Source organism: Myodes glareolus, chromosome 22 (assembly GCF_982192425.1).
Source record: "Myodes glareolus chromosome 22, mMyoGla1.1, whole genome shotgun sequence".
NCBI lineage: Eukaryota > Metazoa > Chordata > Mammalia > Rodentia > Cricetidae > Myodes > Myodes glareolus.
In genome coordinates, this window is record NC_142047.1 from 33,145,452 (window position 1) to 33,168,667 (window position 23,216).

The following is a 23,216-nucleotide window of genomic DNA, read 5'->3' on the forward strand; positions in this document are numbered from 1 at the left end:
CATCTGCCCGGCTCATCAGCCTCCCTGCATCCCTGGGCCTCCTCGCCGCCCTGCCCCCGCCCCCCACCGCTGTGTGGGTGTCGGGCTGGCTGTGCGCAGAGGGGCGCGGCTCAGCGCTCCCACCTCCCCCGCGTCCCCATCTCAGCATGACCCGGGCCGCGCCGCCGCCGTCGCCGAGCTGAGACCTGGAAGCCGCGCCGCCGCCAAGAAGGACCCAAGAGGGTGACGGTGGCGCGAGCGGCGGCGCGGAGACGGCGACGGGCGGCGAGGCGGGGCTGCGGCAGGGCAGGGCAGGGCAGGGCCCCGGAGACCGCCGCCAGCGGCTCGTTCGGGTAACGCGGGTGCGGGTCCGTTCGACCCGGCCCCGCCGGTGCGCCCCGCCCCTGCACGCACAGCAGGCCCAGGCGGAGCGGCGCGACGCCCCAGCCCATCCCGAGCGCCACGGCATCCGAGCGGGAGCCGGAGCCCGAGCGGGACCGGAGCTGGAGCCGAAGCTGGAGCCGGCACTGCGGCGCACGGAGCGGAGCGCGGCAGCCAAGCCGAGTAAGGGGCTCGGGGCACGGGGAGGGCCTCGGAGGGGGGTCCCGGCGGCTTAGGCACGCGACCGGGGACGCGCTGGGCGGCGGGAGACGTGGTTCCAAGCGGAACCTCAGCGCGCGCGGAACTGAGCGTCTTCCCGGGACTCCTGCGGTTCCTGCTCCCGCATCCCCCTGAGAGGGTCACAGGGACCCGCGTACCCCTTGGGAAATGCAAGGAACCCGAGGTCTCCCGCCTGCCTGAGTATCAAGCGAGTATCCTCCGCTGGTGGAAGCCCAAGACAGGGTCCCCAGCCCCCGCGCCCTCAGCTTGGAGGGTCGCGGACCAGCCCACTCAGCAAAAGATACACTAGGATGCACTCTTTCTTGGGTGGGAGAGGAGATGGACTGAGGTTCTACGGAGTTTGACCCTGAACGCTCTCCCACCACCTTAAACCAGGAAGTTTGACGTTCCAACCGGCTGCTCGCCTGGATCGTACCTCTGGTACTGTAGCATCTAAGACAGAAGGCGCTTTCTCGTTCCCCCTCATCCCCCACCCCCGGTAAGGCAGACTTTCCCAAGTGCGTCTCTTGGGAAGAACCCGAAACTGAATCGGAGGTGGCGGTTCTGCTGACTGCGCAGCGCTGAGTGGCAAGGCCACCCCCCTCTCCAGATTCCTTCCCAAGCCGGGCAATACCCACTCTGTCCCAGCTAACTCCCGCAGCCCTTCCTGGTTGTTCCTCGGGCTCTGCAGTCCAGGAAAAGGCGGGTAGTGTCGACCCTGGGCTACCTTCCTCAGCAACTCCGTTGCCAGCATGGGCAGCCAAACCCGGGCTAGGAAGGGGAGCGCACAAGCGACATGCCAGAGAAGCAGGGGGCTGCCAGACTCCACGTGCACCTGAGTGCCAACCGAGGGCCCCCTAGGTTCTCCTCAATTTTATGGGCTGCTAAGTGGAACTTCATCGCCAAGTGCCTCAGTTTCCCTCTTTGAAAAGTAAGCACGATTCTGTTAGTGGACTGTGCAGAAACTTTGGGGCCATAAAACACCCTTGACTGATTCCCTAGCTGTGTGTGTGATCTTAGGCAAGACCCTTGACTTCTCTGAGCTTCAGTTTCCCTCATCTGAAACGTATGGAAGGAAGATGAATCCAGATCGTGAGATGATTCTTCTGAGACGCCTGACAGTTTATCTAGTACTTGATTGCTTTGGGTCACAGGTGTCATTTTCTGAGGCAATGTGGGTTTCCCTGATGTGAGGGAACATGACGCTGCCCTCCTTCCTGCCCTCTAAGAAAGCCTTTGGCTCCCCGGGGGCCTGCTGAAGTCTTACTTAGCCCTGTTTCTCAGGCGCTTGCTGGCATCCTCTGCCTGCCCAGACCCTCTTTCTATGCCTCTGTCCAGGCTGTAAACGGCTCACTGACTACAACGGGTGTTCTGCCCTTTTTCCTTTGGCTGGTACTTGCTGCCCCAGGCTGAGACACCCCCACATGATTGTTCATACCCTGTATAAAGGAATCTGCACACACCTTGGTCCACTCTGGTTTGGGTGAAGGGAGGATTGTCTTCCATGGGGTGGCTTAGGTGAGTACGGTGATGGTTCCAACAGGTAACAAGAAGCCAAATCAGTGGACAGTGAGGTTACCATGAGTCAGAAGGGTCCCCTCTGTGATGATTTCTCATTGACTATGATGTGCCTATTCCGGCCAGGAGGGCCATGATTGCCCTAAGAAAGGAATTGGAGCTGGTGACCGACATCATGGTTTGATCTTGAGAGCTGTGCTGTTATCTGAATAGGATCTCCCTGAGTCTGGGGAGCTGGGGCCTTCGGCCCAGAGCAGGGCAATCAGATGCCCATGGCTTAGGGAAAATATGAGCATCCATGCCGGGGGACAGGCATGGAGGGTGTAGGTGGGCAGGAGCATTGGTGAAAAGAAAGCAGAGGACACCCAAGTCCCTGCCACCTGGAACTGGAATGAAATCAGGAAATGTGCCCACCTGTTGCTGGACAGAATGGCTGCCGCCTTGGGGTTCCTCTCTCCAGAAGTCCCTCTCTCCTTCCCTTGTAGCCGCCTCCATCCCGCCCCCACTCGCTCACTGGGGTGCCCCATGCCTTGCGTCTTCTATCACCCTCTCCCCTCCTCTTCCCACAGGAGCTCATCAGAAGCTAATTAGGTTTGTTCTGCCGCTCCACTCAGTATTTGGTGCACAGCGGATAGGGAACGTGATGGGGATGTGGGGTGATCGTGGGTCTTTGGCGGTAATCAGCTGGACACCCTCAGAGGACATCACTGTCACTCGAAACCCTAGTCACAAGAGCGTGCCAAGCATGGGCTAGCACACAGGAAGGCCCTAATCAACTCACAACTTCCCCCAAAGAGAAACTGAGGCCAAGGAGCCATGCCCCTTGGCAAGTGAGCACAAGACAGAGTTGTGGCCGTGAGCACCACTCTTGGAGCGAGAGACGGAGTTTACAGCATTTGGTTCTGGGCAGGTGGCCTCCCGTTCACAGCCTCAGTGTTGTGAACATGGAGTGAGTATTGATTGCACACCTGTCTTGCCCGTTGTGAAAACGAAAGAAGTAATGTATGGGAGGCCCATGACTGCATCAGGTGGCCCCGGTCCAGGGACCCTGTCGTGACTGTGTTGGGAACATCCTTCATGCTTGGTTTTGTAAGCACAAGCACATATCCTCTTTGATTTCAGACACCAGCATTCTGGTTGAGTGGAGGCAGAGAGGGCACATCCTGTAATCATCCCGCTGTGTCAGTAGAGAAGCCTGAGGCTCTGGAAGGGTAAGGACCAGAGCTAGGTATAGAATCCTTACCATCACTGTGACTCATCCTAATTTTCCACGAGTTCGTGAAATTGATAATTAGCACATTTTAACTCCGGCGGCATGCAATTAGTTATCAAGATGATCCTTCTATGGAGATCTTCAATCGTTTCGTGTCTGAGAGCTGAAAAGGAAGGTGCTTACACTAAGTCCATGGCTATCACATTTTTAGACACTCCTTTTTTTTCTATTCAAACAGTTATCAAACTCATTTAGTCAAATTGACATAAAAGAGCAGTCTCTCACTCATTATCTCCACCTCTTCAGTTTTCCCTGCAGCGTTTTTCGCCTCCAGCACCCAGAGCCCTTACTTGTCTACTGCCTTCCCCCAGCAATATCACTCCCTGTGATATCTCCTGAGACTAGACCGGCACTCAACGTTGAGTCTGCTTTGCAAAATCATAAGGTGTCTTGCAAAACAGAGGTCTGCTATTTTTATTATTCTTGTCAAGTGTTCAGACTGATTACAAACAAAATGTTACAGTATGGGAGACACCGTTCACTCAAATATTCAGCAAACATGACTTGCTTCGGGAGCTGGAAAGGATGGCTCAGTGGTTAGGGTCGCTTGCTGCTGTTCTGGCAGAAGACCAGAATTTGGTTCCCAGCACCCACACAGAGTGGCCCACAGGCACCCATAACTCCAGGTTGATGAGATCTTATGCCTTCTTCTGACCTCCAAGGCATACACATGTGCACACATGAGCGTACGTGCACACACAGGCACACAGGAAAGAAGAAATCCTTTTAAAAAAGACTTGCTTAAGTATCAGGGATAATTTGATGGCTGTTAAAAGGAATGAAGATCACAGGGCCTGGTGATGTGAACTGAAATCCCGACCTCTCTGGAGGCCAACAGAAGGGAATCATGGGCTCCTGGTAACTCTGGGCTACAGAGTGAGTTCAGTGCCAACCTGGGTGACGTAGTGATAAAAATAAAAAGTGTTTAAATTCTCTGAGGGTTTTGATGATGTAGCTCTGGAGTAGAGTACTTGCGTCACATACACAAGACCCTGAGATCAAGCCCCCATGCCACAAGAAAAGATTATTTTTCAAACATCTTAATGAACCCTCTTACCCATAAATTAGATGGTGAACTGACTTAAAAAAGAAAAATCAGTCATAAAGGAAAAGTTCAAAGGCAAATTAGTTTTAGCCATTTTCAATGGACTGGCATTGACTTTTTCGTCCAGTTATTTTCTACCACAAAAGGTTCTTTGCTGAACCTTCGTTTTGATGATTCTTCAGATTATAAAATCAATATGTTTCACTGTAGAAAATTTCAGATACCATAAAAAATATAAAATACATGAAAAACCCTCCTTAATCCCTCCAGTGTATTCTATTTCCATCCTAATCTTTTGCTGTGTGCGGGCATTTTCACTAGAATTTTCTTCTACAAAATAAGGATCATGCACAGTTCTATAACCTGGTGGGGTTTTCCTAGAATAATCGGGATTCTTTTTACATCTAACATCATACTCAGAATCTATGTTATTAAATTTTTAAACATTATTTTATAGCTACATAATATTCCACTGTAACTGTGTACTATCATTTGCTCAGTCTATCTCTTCTTATTGGTGGCCACGTTGGGATTATGTCATATTCCATTTTTAAAATTAACATCTGCCTGGGTCTCTTCTGATGTCACCAAGCCCTGAATCGGGCTTCAGTAGATTCTTGGGCAGGACGAGACCAGCTCGCAGGTAGCCATGTTCATGAAGCTGCATAGAACATCAGACCTCTATGGTTTGGCCACAAGTGTGGAATTTGACCCTGTAGAGCAGTGGTTCTCAACCTATGGATCATGACTTGGTATAACATGAGGTGTATTAAAGGGTCTCAGCATGAAGTATTTGAGAACCTATTGCTATGGAGGAACAATTCTGGTAAATTAGGGCAAGTAAAGATCAGAAAACCTCCAGACAGATCTTGACCAATCCAGTACAGCCTGTGTGTGACCAGATGTTGTCTGGAGAAGCAGAGGTGCTCCCACACCAGATGTCTAATAACATCGGAACTCAGGCACCTGCCAGCAAGCTTCAAGGCCATTGTTTTCTCCCACTCTTCCTCGCCCCACTCCCGAGTTCATTCTCCTGCCTTTAACCCCAGGATAAATAGTGTGTGACTTCGCGGTACTCACTGAGGCGTGCACGTCCTCATTGAGGAAGTCCCCAACTGGGTCCCTTCCCGTGACAGGACTAAGTTCTGTTGCTGATGTTAGCCCTGCTGGGGTAAGGTGGATAATGCTTTTGCAAGAGCAGTGCATCTAACCAAGTCCAGGAAGATTTCTCACTGCCTTCCTGCTCTGAGCGTTCACACACCCACCCACAGATCCAGGAAACAAAGCCCCGTGAGATGACATCATTCATTCACTCCATAGTCACCATGCACTTCCTGCGGCTCGGGCTGGGTGCTAGGTTATCTATGACACTGACACCTACGGTCTGCAGTTGTCCCCTCTACACCTGAGCAAACGCAGAGCCGTTGAGCACCTCCTCCCCTTTCTCACCATCTTATCTCAGATCCACACGTCTGTCAAACTCACCTGCACATTCCCACTCAGAGTATTTGAATGCTCTGCCCCATGCAACTGGAATCTCCTCCCCGAGGGATCCACCCAGCTGACTGATTTCTCTCTCTGTTCACCTGCCACCCCCTACCGAAGCCCACTATCGCCACTGTATCTGAATGCACAGCGCCCCACCTGACAGCTGTCTGTGCTCTGTCTCCCCATCATCTGGCATACGTGCCCATTGTAACTCCGCCGTTAGCAGGAGAGGTGTGTTATGGACACAGACCGTCAAAGAATGGCTCCATCCGCAACTCCCAAGACCTGGTACACATGGAAGAAGCCTCTCACCCATCACCTGGTGTTCAGGGTCACCGTAAGCCCAGAGAGATCTTCCAGAAACAACAAAAACTGAGCCTGTGGCTGCCCGGCTATGACTCTTCCTAGGAGTCTACTTTGGGCAAGGTGGCTCCCCCCTTACCTGGCCCCTGCCCCTTTCTGCTTCTGTATCTCAGAACTCATCTGTAAAGTTGAGGTTCATATTGAGGACCTGATAGGCCGACAGCATGGGACAGCAGTGGTTAGTGTGTCACATGACCTCTGTAATGTGGCTAGAGCCCCCAGATCATCCCCAAACCCTTCCCTGTCTGCTGTCCTCTTACGTCTGGCAGCTGGCTCCTGGATCCAGCTCCAGCCTTGGTACTGAGTCTCCCCTGGAACTATTTCCCAGTAGATCCTACACCCTCCTTCCTCCAAGTCTGAGTGTCCCACAAGCCCAGAGTGGAGGTATGCCGGGGCAGGAACGTAAAGAGATACACAAATGGCGTGGTCTAGCCACACACCATTCTGCCACGTCAAAGCCTGGAGTGCCGCCTGCCCACCCTCTCTTGCATCCGCAGCCAAACAATCCAGTCAGAGACTGAATCACAGCAGAAAAAAGCTCAGTCTCTGATGCTGGGCCCAGAAAGAGGCAGGCAGGATAACTGTGACCTCGAATGGGCCCACGCTTGCCAGGACAGGTGGGGTGCACTCCGCACAGACCGAAACCCATGGTCTCAGCCCACCCGAGCCTGACTTGGTCAGCTGCCCTCGTCACTGTGTCTGGCTGTGTTCACATGCAGGGACCTGGGTGGGCACTTGTTCACACAGACACCACGCATCCAGCCCTTTTCTTCTGGGGACAACAACAGAGTTTTGCCCAAACAGAGTGTCTGATGTGCCAGGCAGTGGTTTTCCCGTGGGTCACTTGGAGGTCCTCTAGTGGGTAAAGGGAAGAGAAAATAGATTGGGGGGTTGAGCATTCTGCTGCTTCTTTAGAGTCCAAAGAATCCCTCTTGAAAGCCAGGGATCTATAGATCAGGAATACAACGCTTGCCTGTCATGCATGGGGCCGTAGGAGTGGTCGCACACATCCGTAACTCAGTGTTCAAAAGGCTGAAGCAGGAGGGTCTTGAGTTCAAGGCCAGCATGGGCTACGTATGAGACCTGGACTTAAAAAAGAAAAATTGAAAAAAAAGTAAATTTCAAATGATTTGCGGGGGACCCCTTGCGATCCCAGATGGGGTAGATGCTGGGAAAGGGTAGTCAGCGGCTCTGTGTAAAGTGTTGGCTGTGATCCACAGTGCAGGGCATGGTGTCCCGGGCTGTGACAAGCATCAGTGTCAATCCAGGCAACAGGATACGTGGAGATGATCGGCTCTGCACCGCGAAGGCCTGCCTCTTGGCATGTGAAGCATTACTTGAAAACTGTCTCTACATAGTAGCATATGCTAGTGTCAGGCTAAGGCCGGCGTGCCCCAACAGTACAGGTACTTTTGAAAATGTCCTCTCTAAACTGGGCCCCAAGCTAGGGTGCAGAGACCCTGCTGCCCTTCCATGCTCCCCAGATGCTGTGTCTAGGATCATTTAGAACTGGATTCGAGGATGTACGCACGCTGGGGCAGTGCCTCCCATTGTTACTGATCTGTCACCAGCAGTCATAGAAGCTTCAGGAAGAGATCCTGAAAGCTGGCATGGGATGGCACCTTGGGAGTTCTCCTAGTAGGCGGGGCCAGGAATGGTACACTAGCGAGAGAAAACAGTCCCACTATAGCCTGATAGAACCAGAGTACCAAGGCAGCAGATCTGCAGGGGTGCCACAGGCAGTCGCTGAGGGATACCAAGTATGGTAGGGTCCCTGCGTGCACAGCTCTCCTGGATCTCTTTTCTGTGGCCTTGAGCAAGCAACCACCTCAAGCCTCTGTTTTCTCATCTGCAAAACTGAAATGATTTTCCTCATCCCGAAGGTCCTGTCCCAATAGGGCACGGGACTCTAAGTGGCATTTAACAAGTGTTTGACTAATGTGAACTTACTGTCCCCAAAGTCTCCTGCATAGTATTGTCTACTTGAGCCACTGACCACGTGTAATACAGGACTTGTTAGGCCCTGGACTGTAAGACACCCACTCTGCCCACACCCCGAGACTCACCAGTCTGCACCTCAGTCTCCAGGTTCAGTGAGAGGAAATGGTGGCCCCAGAGAATCCTCCCAGAGAGGCAGCACCCTAAGGGGAGCCCCTCAAGAGAAGGTGACTGCACCTCTCCATGGCATCTGGTGTCCCCAAAACCAGCACCACAGGAAGCACCGTCAGTGTGCACTTATGAAACCCCTGCATATGTCAGTGCACTAGAGAGTCAGGAAGACCCCAGGGCTGTGGGTGCTAGAGAGAAGACCTGGACATTTTCCTAAAGGTGTCGGGAAGCTGTGGAAGGGGCTCGGGTGAGGGATTGATGTGTCCATTCCTTCTTTTGAAGAGATTTCTCAAGGACTGGAGAAATGGCCCAGTGGATAAGAGGCTTTCTCTGTAAGCATGAGGAGCTGAATTAGGCTCCCAGCACCCACATTTAATAAGAAAAAAAAAAGCCAGGAGTGGCCATGTATGCCTATGACCCCAAAGCTGGGGGTGGGGATGGAGATAGGATCTCTAGAGCCTGTTGGCTCCAGGTTCAGTAAGAGACCGTGTTTAAAGGGAATGAGGTCGAGGATGTACAGCAGGACACCTGATGTCTTCCTCTGGCTTTCACACATACAGGCATGCACAAGGGTGCATGTGTGCACATGTGTACGTGCATGCACACACAGAGATCTCTCTGAAGCAATAGGATGAGCTGTCAGCTCATTCGCATGCCCTCTTTTACATGCGTGTGTGAGTTGCCAGATCACTTTACATATACATGTGTGAGTTGTCAGGTCACATGTTATTGGCTCATTCACATGCCCTCAACACACACAGACATAGTACCCCCTGCACATTCACAAATATGAATGCAGACATCAGTTCTCACACGTAATCTGCAAACACAAAGGTCACAGGCCTGAAAGTTCTTCTTTAATCTCCTAGTGTGTAACTGGTGCTCTTTGCAGCCTGGGAGCTCAAACTCCTACCCTCCCTCCCCGGGTCAAAACTTTCCCTTGGTTTCTATGGAGACCAAGAGTGGATGTCAGGCCAGCCTAGGGCTCACACTGGGGAAGCTGAACAATGTTGAGGGGTGAGTGGCAAGTCACTGCTTACAGAGGTGTCCCCAGGTCGCCTGCATTCCTCCTGCCCCCACAGAGAACAGAGAGAGCACCGTGAGGCCTGTCACACACACGGCTGCTCCTGAGGCATGGCCAAGCTTGTCCCTGCTTTCCCAGGAAGGATGTGAGGTTCAGGAAGGTGAAGCGCTTTGGCCAGAGTCAATGCCAGGAAGTACTGCATTGACCTTAGTCTTAAGGGATCGGGGAGAAGAACGAGGCAGCGCGGAGGCAGTTCCTTGTTCGCTTACTAAACAGAAAGGCCAGTGTTTCCACACGGTATGCGTAAACGCCTGTGGAAGGGGCTCCTAGCTGAGACAAGACTGAGAACCTCTGGGTCTGACTCTCACAGGTAAATTCTGGTCACATGATGCAACCCCCAGTGTCCCCGAGGAAAGGTTAGGATGTTTCCCCTGAACTCAACACCTATGGCCCTTATCACTCCCAAAAGTGCATTTTGGCTGAGAAGTTAATAGCACTGACTGCTCTTCCAGAGATCCCGGGTTCGGTTCTCAGTATGTGTATGCCGACAGCTGTCTGTAACCCCTAGTTCAGGGGATTCAAAGTTCTCTTCTGGCCTCTAAGAGCGGCAGGCACACAAGTGGGCACAGACGTATGGGCAGGCAAAATGTCCTTCCACAGAAAATAATAATAAAATTCTTAAAGTGCATTTTAGTTTCCGAAATCAAGTGTGCCTCTTGATAAGTAAAACACTATGCCCTTTGGGGACACACAGGGAGGGATTGAATGGGTTCAAACCTTCAGTGGCCTGAGAGGACATTGCTCTGAAAACGGTTCCCCTTGTAAAGGAGTGTTAAAGTGGCCTGGCATGACCGAGCTGCCCTGAAAATCCAGGTGTCACACAGAGTTCACGTGGAGCTAGGTTGGGGTAGGGAAAGGAAATGAATTTTCCTTTCATTTGTTTTTCTAATTGGTGATCTAATGTATTAGGTGCCTTCCAAAAGGATGTGCTGGCTGACTGGGGGGCATGAGCCAAAAACAGACCTGGAGTCTCACCCCAGCCTGTAATTGGCAGCTGTGTGATCTCAGCCAAGCTACAAGACCTCTCTGAGCCTCGATTTTCCTTATGGACAAAATGAGGAGGAAAAGAGCAGTCTGGCTCTTAGGGCAAAATCACAATACAGTTTGAGCTAGGAGGCAGGGAACACCCTCCCAGTGCCAGCCAGGAAGCCTCGAGCAGGCTTCTCTCTCCTCTGCGTTTTCCCCTATGAAATGAGGACTTTGGACCAGTCTTTAAGGATCCTGACAGCCCTAAGGCACTCAGGATGCTATAGTCTATGGAGGATGTGGAAACAGCGTGTCTTCACAGTAGAACTCTATGGCATCACTCTCCCACTCCAGGGCTCCCCAAAAGAGAGATCCAGCCTTTACACATCACCATGACCCCAACACCCACTCATCCTACCCCTGCACCCACACCCCACACCTTGTAGCCCAGGAATCCCAGACTAGGAGCATGTTCATAAGTCCCACCCCACCTAGCGATGTAAGTACACAGCCTGTAGACATGGGGGTGCTATAGGCACCCTATCACCTGCCTGTTTGTGTCTCCACAGGTGAGTGGAGGGGCTGTCCCCTCAAGAAGTCTGAACTGTGCTCGAGGGCAGGCTGGCTCCGCTGTTCTGCTCCAAGGATTACATGTCCTTCAAACGCCCTTGCCCCTGTAAGTCTCTTCCTTGTCTGTCACTGTTGGGGTCTAAGCTGCTGCAGAACTAGAGGGTGGATCTGTAAGGTTGGCATGGGGATGGTTGACCGAGGCGCTGAGGGGAGTCTGACCGGGGCTAGTGTAAGAGTCTTGGCCATCCCAACAGCCACAGTGGGCTCCCTGGAAACTGAAAGTCACACTTTGTCCTGTTCCCAAAATGTGGTTCAGGGTCCGTCTGAAGCATAGTGGCACGTTCTCCCCCATCCACAAGGTCATGGCCAAGTAGCTGTGGGCAGTGTTGGCTGAGACATGCTAGAAACACCCTCTTGGGGCCTTCGTTGTGATGGTGTGATATGGTGATGGTGGTTTCCGGCAAGCAAAGGCCTTAATCTTCCTACACTTAAATACCCACAAACAATGCTTCATGGATTTGGGTCCTACAGAACAGTTCCTTGGGGCTGACTGCCCTAAGGAAATTCACCCCATAGCTCTCACCAGAAAGTTCCCATTGACTGAAGAAAATGCATGACTTTGCCTTTAAGAGTCTTCTTGTAACTCCCCAATGTGAGGAGTCCATTGGTAGACCAGCCAGGTGTCCTCTCGAAACTCAAGACAACAGCCTCCGTAGACTCTCCAGCTTGGCCTTCACCCTCTCAGGCAACCTTCATGGCTCCACAGCAGAACCTGCTTTCTCTAATACACACCTGAGCTCCCCAAACCGGCATCTCTTGTACTTTGGGGAGCACGCCTAACTGCCTATCCCTTGTTGAGAAGTCGTGGCTGTGTGTTGAGGTGACATCAGAAGTTTCTCATCTGACACCTTGGTGTCCACACTCACCCAATGACTCGCACCTCACCTCTCTCTAAGGCCTGCTTAAGTTTCTACCACTAGTCTGGGCTGTCCTGGGCTGAGCGCATCTCTCTCACATAGTCACAGCACCAGAGGCTAACTCCTGAAATATTGAGGGAATGCCAGCGAAGGAGACGGCAAGAGCCTGCCTGTCCCATGCAGGTGGGATCCAGTCTGAATCCGGGTAGGATCCTCACCACTTAGGTTGCAGGGTAGAGGCTGACTGCGGGCACATCTGCCAATATATCTAGATGTGGTGAAGCTCAGCCAGGTGCTGGCCACTGAGGGGAAGAGAAAGGAAGGGTCAGCGTGACTCTTTCTGGTGGACACACAAACAGAATCTCCAGAGCACTGTTGTCATCGCTGCTGGGCACAGAATCAAGAAACGAAAGCTCCTGTCCCAGGCCAGCTGCTGTCCAAGGCCTGGGATACCTGCCCTGGTTGTGTTCTTCCCCACCTCCCTGCTGGTGAGACCAGGGAACTGGGAAAGGAGGAGGCTAGGAACACTAAGTGTAGCAGGCTTTCTGGAACTTGAGAGCCTGGGCTTTTCAGCTAATAGAAGCCATGGCCTCCAAACAGCACTGAGGACTCAAAGTGATAGTCACAGATTCTGCAGGCCATGAGAAAGCAATGTCTACATGTTTCTGGTCCACTCCTCCCACTTCCCACCTGTCTGATGCCAGGCAGACAGTAGGTGCCTGATAAGTACATGCTGTGTGGCTGATTCCGTGATCTCTAGGTGAGGAGGTTATGGGGCGTGGGAGGTCTCAAAGCTCCCCCAGCCTGCTTGGGTCACACAGCCCTGCCTCTGAGATGAAGAGGTGTCTGAGCCCCTAGGTCTCCAAACGCTTGGGATACCATGGGGCTCTGGAAGCCTCTTTGCCTTGCATTATCCAGGCAACTTATTTCTTTTCTTCAAAGTCACCCGAGGCTTGCCCCACACTCAGTTGACTTCACAGCAGCCTCTGTTGACTCACCTAGACCTATACCCACCTGTTTGCATTCTCTGAGTCCTGCCTTTGGTTTCCAAAGCTCACCTGTATCTGATTTTGTTGTAACTTCCACCTTCTTGACTCCTGACCCCTCCTAGGTTGCTCCAGCCACTCTGTTTGCCCAGCCTGTCTGTCATGGCCCCTTTGGAAGTGGAGAAGGGGAAACAGTGCCAGGGTCCAGCCCAGCGCCTCCCCTTGTTCAGCACAGCCAGATTCATCCTTGCTCTGCTGCTGGCTGCAGCCTCTGGGCCAGCATTCTCCAGGCTGGCTGTCTAGCTTCTTCCTGGGTCTTGGGAGGTATGGGGGTCGGGGGAGGAAAAACCAGGAGCCAGGCATGTGGAGCAAGCACACCGGTAACTCTAGTACTTGGGAGGATCATCACTAGCTCAAAGACAGCTTGGGCTACAGAGTGAGTTCGAGGCCAGCCTGGGCTACAGAATGAGACGCTGTCTCAAATTTTTAAAACTTAAAAATAATAAAGAAAATAAATACTTAGAAGGAACCCGGGAAGGACCATATGGGGTCACATGCCCTCTCTTTTTAACACCTCTTCTCCAGTCTGGAACTGCTCTGTGTGGTGAGAAACCTGGCAGATGCCTTTCTTAGCTCACGTAATGATCCTGCCAGGTTGTGCAGAACACCTAGCAAACTCAGAGTTGGAGACAGTGTGTTCCTGTTCACATCTCCACACCCTGACCCCTGTGGTATAGAAACGCAACCCATGGAAGGAAAACGAAGCCCGAAAGTTTCCCGAAGAAAGACCTCCTCCATCAGGGAATCAGAGCTTATGAGGTCTGCAGATGGTGGACAGCTCGTGACTGCCTGGGGCAGAGGGCAAGGTGGCAGCTAAAATGGCCCTAAACCAGCCCTGAAATCAGATCTGCCAGCACCTGTGGACACTGGGGTCGTGGCATGCTTCTCTGGCCTTCTGGGAGTGAGGCAGACATCAGCCATAAAGGGCTGAGCTATAGACCTGTTGCCTCCCAACCCTGTGTCACCTTCGGATACCTGGGCTGGTCTCTGCCCCTTGTGGGCATCCCCAGCAGCTCTCAGCAGTAGCCCCATTGGGAAGCTGAGAAGTCTGAGGCAGAGAGGCGTCAAGAACAAGACAGAAGAGGACAGAACAAGACAGGGGAGACCAGCCAGGGAAGCTCGCAAGCTCTCTGGCCGCATGGCTAGAAGAGGAAAGGGAGTTCCTCTGCTTGGAGTCATGTCTGTGAGCTTTCCCAGCCCCAGAGGCCTTGCCTGGAGCTTTGAATGTGGAGAAGGAAGACTGGGGGTGGGGGAATCGGTTCCATCTGGCCCCTGCTGGGCAGAACAGCCCAGGACTCCCTGGGGACCCAGGCTCTAAGCACAGATGCCACACAGCCTCTTCATTGTCAACTAGCAGATGGCATCGTCGTGGAGCTCCCTGTGTGGTGGGGGCAGCCTGCTTTCCTGTGGCCTCTGGGGACAAATCTGAAAGAGCTGGTTTGGCGGGGGGCGGGGGGAGTCTGGAGAATAAACATGTAGCAAAGCAAAAAGAAGAAGGGGTAGACGTGCCCCACAATCTATGCAGAAGTCATGTAGGCACACCCCTGTCAAGTTCATAATGGCTATCCAACGCCTGGCCAGAATCACAGCCTTGCAAGGCCCCCGCCCTATGCTTAGGGTCACCCTTGGAGTGAGGACAGTATTGGGCTAGAGTATGCGAGCATCCTGGTGCTGTTGTTTGCCAGCTGTGTGAGCCAGGGCAAACGTCTAATCTCCCCAAACCCTCAGTTCGCTCATCTATGAAATGGACACAGTGAAGTCTTACAGTTTGCTGCTCGAATTTGAGGGGCCACAGGGAGGGCTGAACTTGGTATCAGACTCTGAGAAGATACTCAAGAAACCATCCCTCTGCCTGCCTCAATATTATTGGTCCTGTCTTTAACAATGGAGATGGGGAAACAGAAGGTGGGACTCTAGGGGCAAATCTGGGATTCAGACCATGTGTTAGCTGTCTGTTGCTGTTACAAAATACCTGAGATCATTAATTTAGGAGGAGGGCAAGGTTATTTGGCTCATGATTTGGAGGTTTCAGTCCATGGTCAGTTGGAAATGATGCTTTGGGGCCTGTGATGAGGACGAAGGTCATAGCAAAAAAGCATATGAGAGAGGAAGCCTACTTGCCTCACAACAGCAAGGAAACACTGGATTATATCCTCTTCAAGGGCATATCCAGGGTGGCCTAACTTCCTCCTGCAAGGCTCCGCCTCTTAAGGGTTTTACCACTTTGCATCAACACTTGGGCCTTTGGGAGACACTCACAGTGCAGTGGTTCTTTGGTTGTCATAGTTACCTCTGCCACTGTCAAGATAAGGAAGGATTTGAGGGCAAGAAGGGAAAATAATGTAGCACATTCAACAGTCCACCATTGCTGTGTCCAGAGCAGACAGCACTAATCAATCATGGCACTCTTTCCCAGTGAGCCTGAATGCAAACTCAGTCACCCTAAATGCATGTTGGTGCCACCCAAAGATCATTAGTCTTTGTCCATCACTTGATCATGCAAGGAACCAGGGGAAAGGGACTTTAGCCAGTTGTTTTTCTTTGGGCCTCAGTTTTCTCACCTATAAAATGGGAGTTCATAAAAGTATGCCTGTCACCTGGGTGGTGGTGGCATATGCCTTTAATCCCAGCACTTGGGAGGCAGAGGCAGTCAGAGCTCTGTGAGTTTGAGGCCAATCTGATCTACAAAAGCTAGTTCCAGGACAGGCTCCAAAGCTACAGAGAACCCCTGTCTTGAAACACCAAAATAAATAAATAGATAGATAGATGGATGGGTAGATAGATAGATAGATAGATAGATAGATAGATAGATAGATAGATAATAAATAAAGTATGCATGTCAGAGGCTGCCATGAGAGCCCAAAGAAGTAACTTGGAAAACCCTTATAAGGCCTTAGGATCCATATTTCCTGTGGCCTCCTCACTTCCTTGAAGAAGTTGTACAAAGAAGGGTTAATGTGCCCACTCCACACACAAGGAAACTGAGGCTTAATGAGGTAAAATAATTTGTCAAGGTGCTACAGCTAGGTGGGATCAGACCTGAGTGAGCATAGTCAGGTCTCAGTTTTAGCTAAACCATGGTTGGATCGACATACAAGGTTGAACCCGTTTTCCCACATAAAGCTAGGTGTGGTGGCTTGTGCTTGTAATCCTACCACTGGGGAGGTGGAGACAAGAAAACCCCTGGAGTTTGCTGGCCAATCAATGAATGGGCTCCAAATTGAGTGAGACACCTTACCTCAAAAAATTAAGAAGGGACAGAAGAGACACCCAGGGTTCACCTCTGGCATCTGCACGCATGTACACACACTCACGTGGGCATAAGCATTGTGTACATTTACTTATAATGTGTCACAGGTGGTGGGGAGGAAACACAGCCAGATGAGGTGGCGGCTGAAGAATGAGTTAAGAAGACCGTGCTGGGGCTGGAGAGGTGGCTTAGCAGTTTCGAGCACTTATTGCCTTTAGAGAGGGCCGGAGTTCATTTCCCTTCACCCACACGGTGACCACCAACTGAAAGTCCAACTCCAAGGAATGCCATGGCACACTCTGGTCTCCACAGGCATGCAAGCATGTGGTGCGCGTATACATGCAGGCAAACCTCTCATGCACATGAAACTGTCGACAAATATAAACATCGCTAGAGGCGATTCGGGGAGACTGAGGCATGCAGGTGTCTTGCGGAAGAGTGCACTGAGTGGGAGAATTCAGAAGTGGAAGCAGGTATGGTCTGTTCCAGCATAGAAAAGACCGTGGGCCTGAAGAAAAGGCTCATTAGTGGCAGTGCTTGGGGCTGAGCGTGTGGAAGGACGGGTCTGCCATTTACTGAGCTGAGGGAATTCCTGGAACAGATGCTGAACTGGTGGAGGCAGACTCGAAGGCCCCTTGTGTCTGAGATGTTACGTAGACACCAGGGTGAAGGTGTGGGCAGACAGCTGGATATATGAGCCTGGAGTTCAGGGGTGAGGTTGGAGCTGGGGCTGTAAATTGGGGAGCTGTCTGTGTATGGGTGCTGCTCGGTGCTGAGAAGCTGAGTGAGGTCACTGGCAGGACAGGCGTGGGGCGGTGGGGAAGAGAAGGAACTCAAGAGTGAGACTCGCATCGCTGGAGGGCACCGTGGTGTCCACATCTCGCGGTCTTGCCAGGAGAAGTATGATTCCTGGTGTCGTCACCGGGAGCCGTGTTCGTGGAGAGGATGGTATGCTCTCCAGCCAGGGGATGAGTAAGCACACTGCTGTTCCTCTGCCAAGGGCTCCCATGTGTTAGCCACCCTGACGCTCAGCTCTGCCTCCACTGGAACTGTGCCCAGGGCTCGGGAGAGGCTGGTCGTCCTCTGGGAAACCACCACAGAAATGAGCAGCCTGTCTGCTTCAGAAACAAGACAGCCGGTCCTGGTGGGGAAAACCACCTGCCCAGAGACCCTGGGTCCCTTCTGAATCCCCAAACCATCAGCTTCGAGTGGCTGCCCTCTAAACCCAGCCTCTTGAAACTTGAAACTTGAGGGCACCTCTCTCTGCAGGGTTGAAACTTGAGGGCACCTCTCTCTGCAGGGTTCACGAAGCTTATCCTGCTCAGTGCCCTGTACACCTCTCACCCCTCACCTCTCACCCCCTACCTGTCACCCCTCACCCCTCACCCTTCACCTCTTACCCCTCACCCCTCAGCCCTCACCTAGCCTCCTGGACCTGCATCCCTGGATGGCAGGAAAGGGTCTTCATCATGAAAAGGTCAAAGGGTAGAAGTGTGGAAGTAGGTGTGTCCTAACGTCATGGCTACACCAAGGTTTGAAGGAGCCAGGCTCAGCCAACACTAGAGCAAATCTGGTTAACTCATCTGAACTTCTGCTTAGCCCCTTGTGAAATGGGATCATTGGGCCCAGTTTCCAATGTGACCTGAGGGTTTGGTGAACACACAGAGTGTGCTCAATACGATTGATTCTTCCCCTTAATCCCACAGTCATAGCCTGAGTGTAGTGTAGGACCCCTACAGGGTCCTCCTGAGACTGTTCCTCCCTTCCCAGCAGTCCCGGCTTAACACAGTGACTGTCCTTCAGTTTTGACAAATTGTCAGCAGGCACTCCCCCCACCCCCAACACACACACACACACACACACACACACACACACACACACACACACTGCCCCATCAGACGTAAACCAGATCCCCTAGACCTGTATTGTAGGCTGGATAAAAACCCTCCACAGGACCTGTTCCTTCCAGGGCTCTGCCCCAACCCCCTCTCACCCCTGCTGGATCAGGTCACAAGCATGTGAGCAGCTGCCACTTTAATATCCTGCCTGCACTGCCCTAAAGTGCAGCTGCCACACAAAGTGAGAAAGTGCCCCAGGAGAGTCTCCAACTCTGAGTGCAGGATAAGAAGACCAGACTCCTTTGAAAGAGAGACCATGACAGAGCTGCTTCAAGGGACAAAGGTTGTCAGAGCAAGATCCCTGCCCTCACCCCTGTCTCTCTCTCTCTCTCTCTCTCTCTCTCTCTCTCTCTCTCACACACACACACACACACACACACACACACACACACACACACACACACACCATCCTCACTTAAGAGGCTGGGAACAGTCAGAGAAGCCGACCTTCAGCTCCTGGCTGGTGCAGCCCTCATCCCACCTCAAGTTTCAGGTACCGGAGTATCTGGAGGGCACCACCACATCCAGAGGGAGCATTGAGCCTCTCCTACCCTGGTCAGTCTCTAGTGATCTTCCTTCCTTCCTTCCTTTCATTCTTTCTTTCTTCTCTCTCTTTTTCTCTCTCTCTTCCTTCCTTCCTTTCTTCCCTTTTCTTTCTTTTAGCAGAAATGTCAGCCAACAAGAGCCAATAATGAAAAACATTTAAGGATTTCATAAGCAAATGGTTAAACTATTGGTAGCTTAAAAGTCACCATGGTGGAAGCATTTACATCATGAAAATTGGCAAACTACAGCTGTGAGACCCTTCTTTCCTTCCGTCTTCCCTCATCCCTCCTTTTCTCCTTCCTTTCTCTCCCCCTTCCCTTCTTCCTTCCCTTCCCTCCCTCATCCCTCCTTTTCTCCTTCCTTTCTCTCCCCCTTCCCTTCTTCCTTCCCTTCCCTCCCTCTTCTCTCTCACCTTCTCGCTTTCCTTGCTTTTCTTTTATAAAAGCTGGTTTGCCAGCACTCCACTGCCTTGAATGTGCCTACAGAAAGGTGCACCACCACCAGGTTACAGCTCAAAGAATTCCCACGAACTGAGCATGCTCCTGCTGGAGAACACAGTCTTACCTGCACGCAGAACTCCTTTATATCCTTCTCCGCTCAGTCTCCTCGGCCAATGGCGACCACAGATTAGTGTTGGCTAAACGTCAAACTTTATTGGGCTTGTACAGTATGTTCTTTGTTCACGATTGTGTTGTACGCTTTGCCTACCTTACTGGGTATAATTGTAGATCGTGTATTCTCACCACCCTATAGTATTCCGTTGTGTAAATATACCACAAGCAACTTCTCTGTTCTCCTCTACTGGGCATCTGTGTTTTCTTCCATTTGAGGTGAATGCATAGCCATGCTGGGGTGATCCTAGTACAGTTATGTCCAAGAGAACGTGCTTCAGGAGTGGAAATGGTCCCTATCTTCGTTGTCCAGGACAAACGGTCCAAGCCACAGGTAGCTCCTAGCATTCAGAATGTGACCAGTACAGCTAAGAGCTGGATTCTAATCTTAATTGGTTTTTATTTAGTAGCTGCCCATGACCATCACACTATACTGCCCAGTTCCAGTGAACATATAGAAAAGGTCTCCCACATAGGAGTGGGAGCTTGGACACTAAGATATAACTATGTTTAGCTTTCATAGGTAAAAGCCAAACACTTCCAATGTGGCTATTCCAACCTGGCCTGTCACTGGCAAATCTGAGGTTTCTGACCACTGTGCTCCCAATAACAGTGAGTGGAGTCTAAGTTTTTCATCTTAGCCATTCGAGTGGGAAACACATCCAGCGCATGGTGGTTTTAGTTTGAATTTCTAGTGACTTAGTATAGGATCTTGAATACTCTTTTGTTAAATAACCTCTCAAATCTTTAGCCATTTTTCTATGGTGTGCTTTCATTATTGATTTATAGGCACTCTTTATATAGTATGAATGACTCCTCGGCTGGATATAATATTGCAAAAATCTTCCTGCCTAAGGATTGCCTCTGTTTTTCATGATATCTTTGAGTTAATAGCATATGCCTACCTTTTTATTCATAAAATATGGGTTAATTTTTATATACATAATTATTTCGTTTATGCATATTTAACTAAGTATGAGATTGTGAAATACCTTCTTGTACTCCTTAGGAGCAGAGGATTTCATCACTGCCATTCCAAGAATAAAACTGTACAAATTGGAAAACCCATGTTGAACACGTTCAGTCTCGTAGCTGTGTCATGAAAGAGGTTTATCTGGTGTTGCTGACATTTCAGATTTCAGTCAGCACGTGTATAATAACATTTAAGAGAGCCCTCACCAAATAATTTAAGCGTTTTCAGAAATTTCCCACTTTTCAAGGTAAAGAGGGTTCCCCAATACTTTAAAATATCTGCAGCGACGCTGACATTTTAAGGACATTGGAGGACATGTGGCCATTACACATGCATCGTATTTCAGCAGCAATGCTGTCGACCATGGGGACCGTGGTGCTGTGGAGGAGAGAGAAGACCGATTACACCTGCAGTCGTGATGCGCTGGCCTGTCTGCCAAGCGTAAAATCCAATTATCTACAACAACATGACTATCGGGGACCCAGACAGTGCGTAATTTACAACTGAATTCGAAGCTTCGGGAACCTGGCAGGCGTTCTTTAAATATAAATTCGACTGAGTGTTAAGTGAAAACCCCAGACTTCAGTAGAAGGGGAGACTAATGCTCTGGAGCCTGGCACCGGAAATGTTTAGCTGTCATTCCCATGCCAGGTTTTATTCTATCTTTGCTCCTGAACTGGGATTTAAGAAATGAAAGGCCCAGCTGTACACAATGTCTTCTCACAAATGCCACGGGTGCCGCAAGTTGGTAAAGCACATTCAGAACAAAGGGACATACATACAGCGCCTTCCCTTGTTCCTGCTGTGCAAAGACCGAAAAACCAAACAAGGGTCTGTCGGTTCGGTTAAGTTATTAACCGGGAGCGTGCCTTTGCGCTGCAGGTGTCGAGTCTGAAGGCAACGCGGTCAACCCTGGGACAGGTAGTGGGAGGTGCCAGAGGCACCGAGGGTGTGAGCTGTCATCCAGAGACTCTCTGGGTAAACAGCACACACTTCCTGTCAGCAGCGGCTAAGGACTGCATGTTTCCGTCTGAAAGGGATTCCTGTGGGATTTTGTGCTTATCATCTGGAGAAAGGCTGTCTTGGGTTGTCTCCGCGAAAGGGAGGCCTAAGTTTTCAAATTGGTTTTCCCCGTATGCTCGCAGATGTGTTCGCTGTTAGTGCTGTTTGACATTGAGCCGCTGTCACCGGCGGCGTGACTAATCGCTTGTGTATCCAGCGAAGAACAAGCCTGTTAGGGTGGAAGGCTAATCATGGAGGAAGGGCGACTCTGGGAAGAGGAGGAGAAGGATTGTTTCGTGTCCCGAGATCTATTCACCAGTAGATAGACAGCTCTGAGAACTAGTCTCCAGGGTCCTGGGGGCACACTGTGAATGATGGGGTGCATTAGAGAAGTCTTTCTTCAGCATCCCTGTCCATTTTAGATGTGCCCCGGCAATCCTTCAACCCCCTCACCATCCCGCCCCTCCCACTGTGCAGCCCAAACGCCCATCAGAGTTCTTTATCTCAATACAGACCCATTGTTGTGCGTTTTAATGTTTAGAACCTTTTGTGTCCTACTTAAAGGGTCTAGAGCCATGAAGCTGTTCATGGATCTCTCCATCTTCAACTGTTAGGGTTCACATTTATCTTTGTTTGGTTTTGCTGCCGTTGGTGGTGTTGCTTCGAGACAGGGTTTTTCTGTGCAGCCCTGACTGTTCTGGAACTCGCTCTTGCAGACCAGGCAGGCCTCGAACTCAGAGATCCACCTGCCTCTGTCTCCAGAGAGCTGGGATTAAAGGTGTGTGCCACTGTGCCTGACAACCATTCACATTTAGAGCTGCATCTAAGAAATATCTTTAGGGTTTTAAGGTTTAATTCCATATTTGGGGCACCTGTTGTGAGCCAGGCATCCTGTCAGTCAATGTGCTTTGATTAGCTTACATCAGAGGGCACTGCTCCAATTTTACAGATGAGGCAAGAGGTTCAAAGAGCTTAGTGGTCACCATTGGCCAGAAGCAGAGGCAGGATTTGAACTAATGACTTTTGATCCTGCTCTGTTACTTGGGCTGGCCTAGTTCTCTTCCTACTAATGATAAAATACCTTAAGGTGTGTGTGTGTGTGTGTGTGTGTGTGTGTGTGTGTGTATATATATATATATATATATATATATATATATATATATATATATATATATATATATATATATAAAACACTGCTAGCCTGTGTGTAGTTCCTGGGGGAACTTCTATGGATACAGAGACAAAATTCTACCCCCTTTAATGTGTTCCAGACTTGGGACAGCAGGGGCAGCAGCAGTGGGAGCTGTAATCCTCACCCCACCCCAGCCCCGTGTAACGATGTACAGGGGCTGTAAGAGATAGTGGGACATTTTTCATGTATCTTTCTAATGTGGGTGTCCACTTAAATTACACTATTGTCAAATAACACATTTGTACATTTCAAATTTTCTGAATTCATTGCTGCTTGTGCTGTGGATAGTGCCCCCAAAGAGTGCCCCCACATGTGCGTGGCTAGAGCTGCAATCTTCCGTTGATAAAGGTGTTCTTTAAGTATCAGTTATGTCAGGCTGGCTGCTAGATCAGCCTTCCGATCCTTGCTGAGTTTCTAGACGGCTGTTGTATTACTTATTGAGGCTGGGACACTGAATTTCCATGACTTCAGTTCTGATAGTATTGTATTCTCTTTCATGGTTTGGGGGTGCCCATTGTTTGGTACATGCACCCAACAATTATATCTTCCTGATGATCTGATTTGGCACGAGGAAATGTCCTTGACTCCAATAATATTTCTTGCCTTAAGTTAAATTTTGTCTGAAACTGGTATAATCATGCCAACTAAAGCCCCTGAGATGGCTTCGAGAGTGGAAGTTCTTGCCACCATGCCTGACAATCTGAGTCCCATTCCTGGGACCCACGTGGTGGAGTGAGGAAATCTGTTCCCGCAGGTCATCCTCTGACCTCCACATGTGTGCTGTGG

At 50.7% G+C, this 23,216-nt stretch overlaps 1 protein-coding gene across 3 annotated transcripts in view; it reads left to right on the top strand.

Moving 5' to 3' along the window:
- The first annotated feature begins 216 nt into the window (after positions 1–216).
- The window catches only part of Bean1 (brain expressed associated with NEDD4 1), a 45,010-nt gene continuing 22,010 nt past the window's right edge, over positions 217–23,216 (top strand). For 2 of the 3 annotated variants that reach the window (XM_085682075.2, XM_085682076.2), the window contains exons 1-2: positions 423–543; positions 10,995–11,101. In XM_085682075.2, coding sequence (XP_085538201.2) covers positions 11,077–11,101 — 25 coding nt within the window. In that variant the 5' untranslated portion in view covers positions 423–543; positions 10,995–11,076. Of the gene's footprint in view, positions 544–10,994; positions 11,102–23,216 lie in introns of all 3 variants that reach the window. The other variant, XM_085682077.2, reaches the window with a different exon arrangement.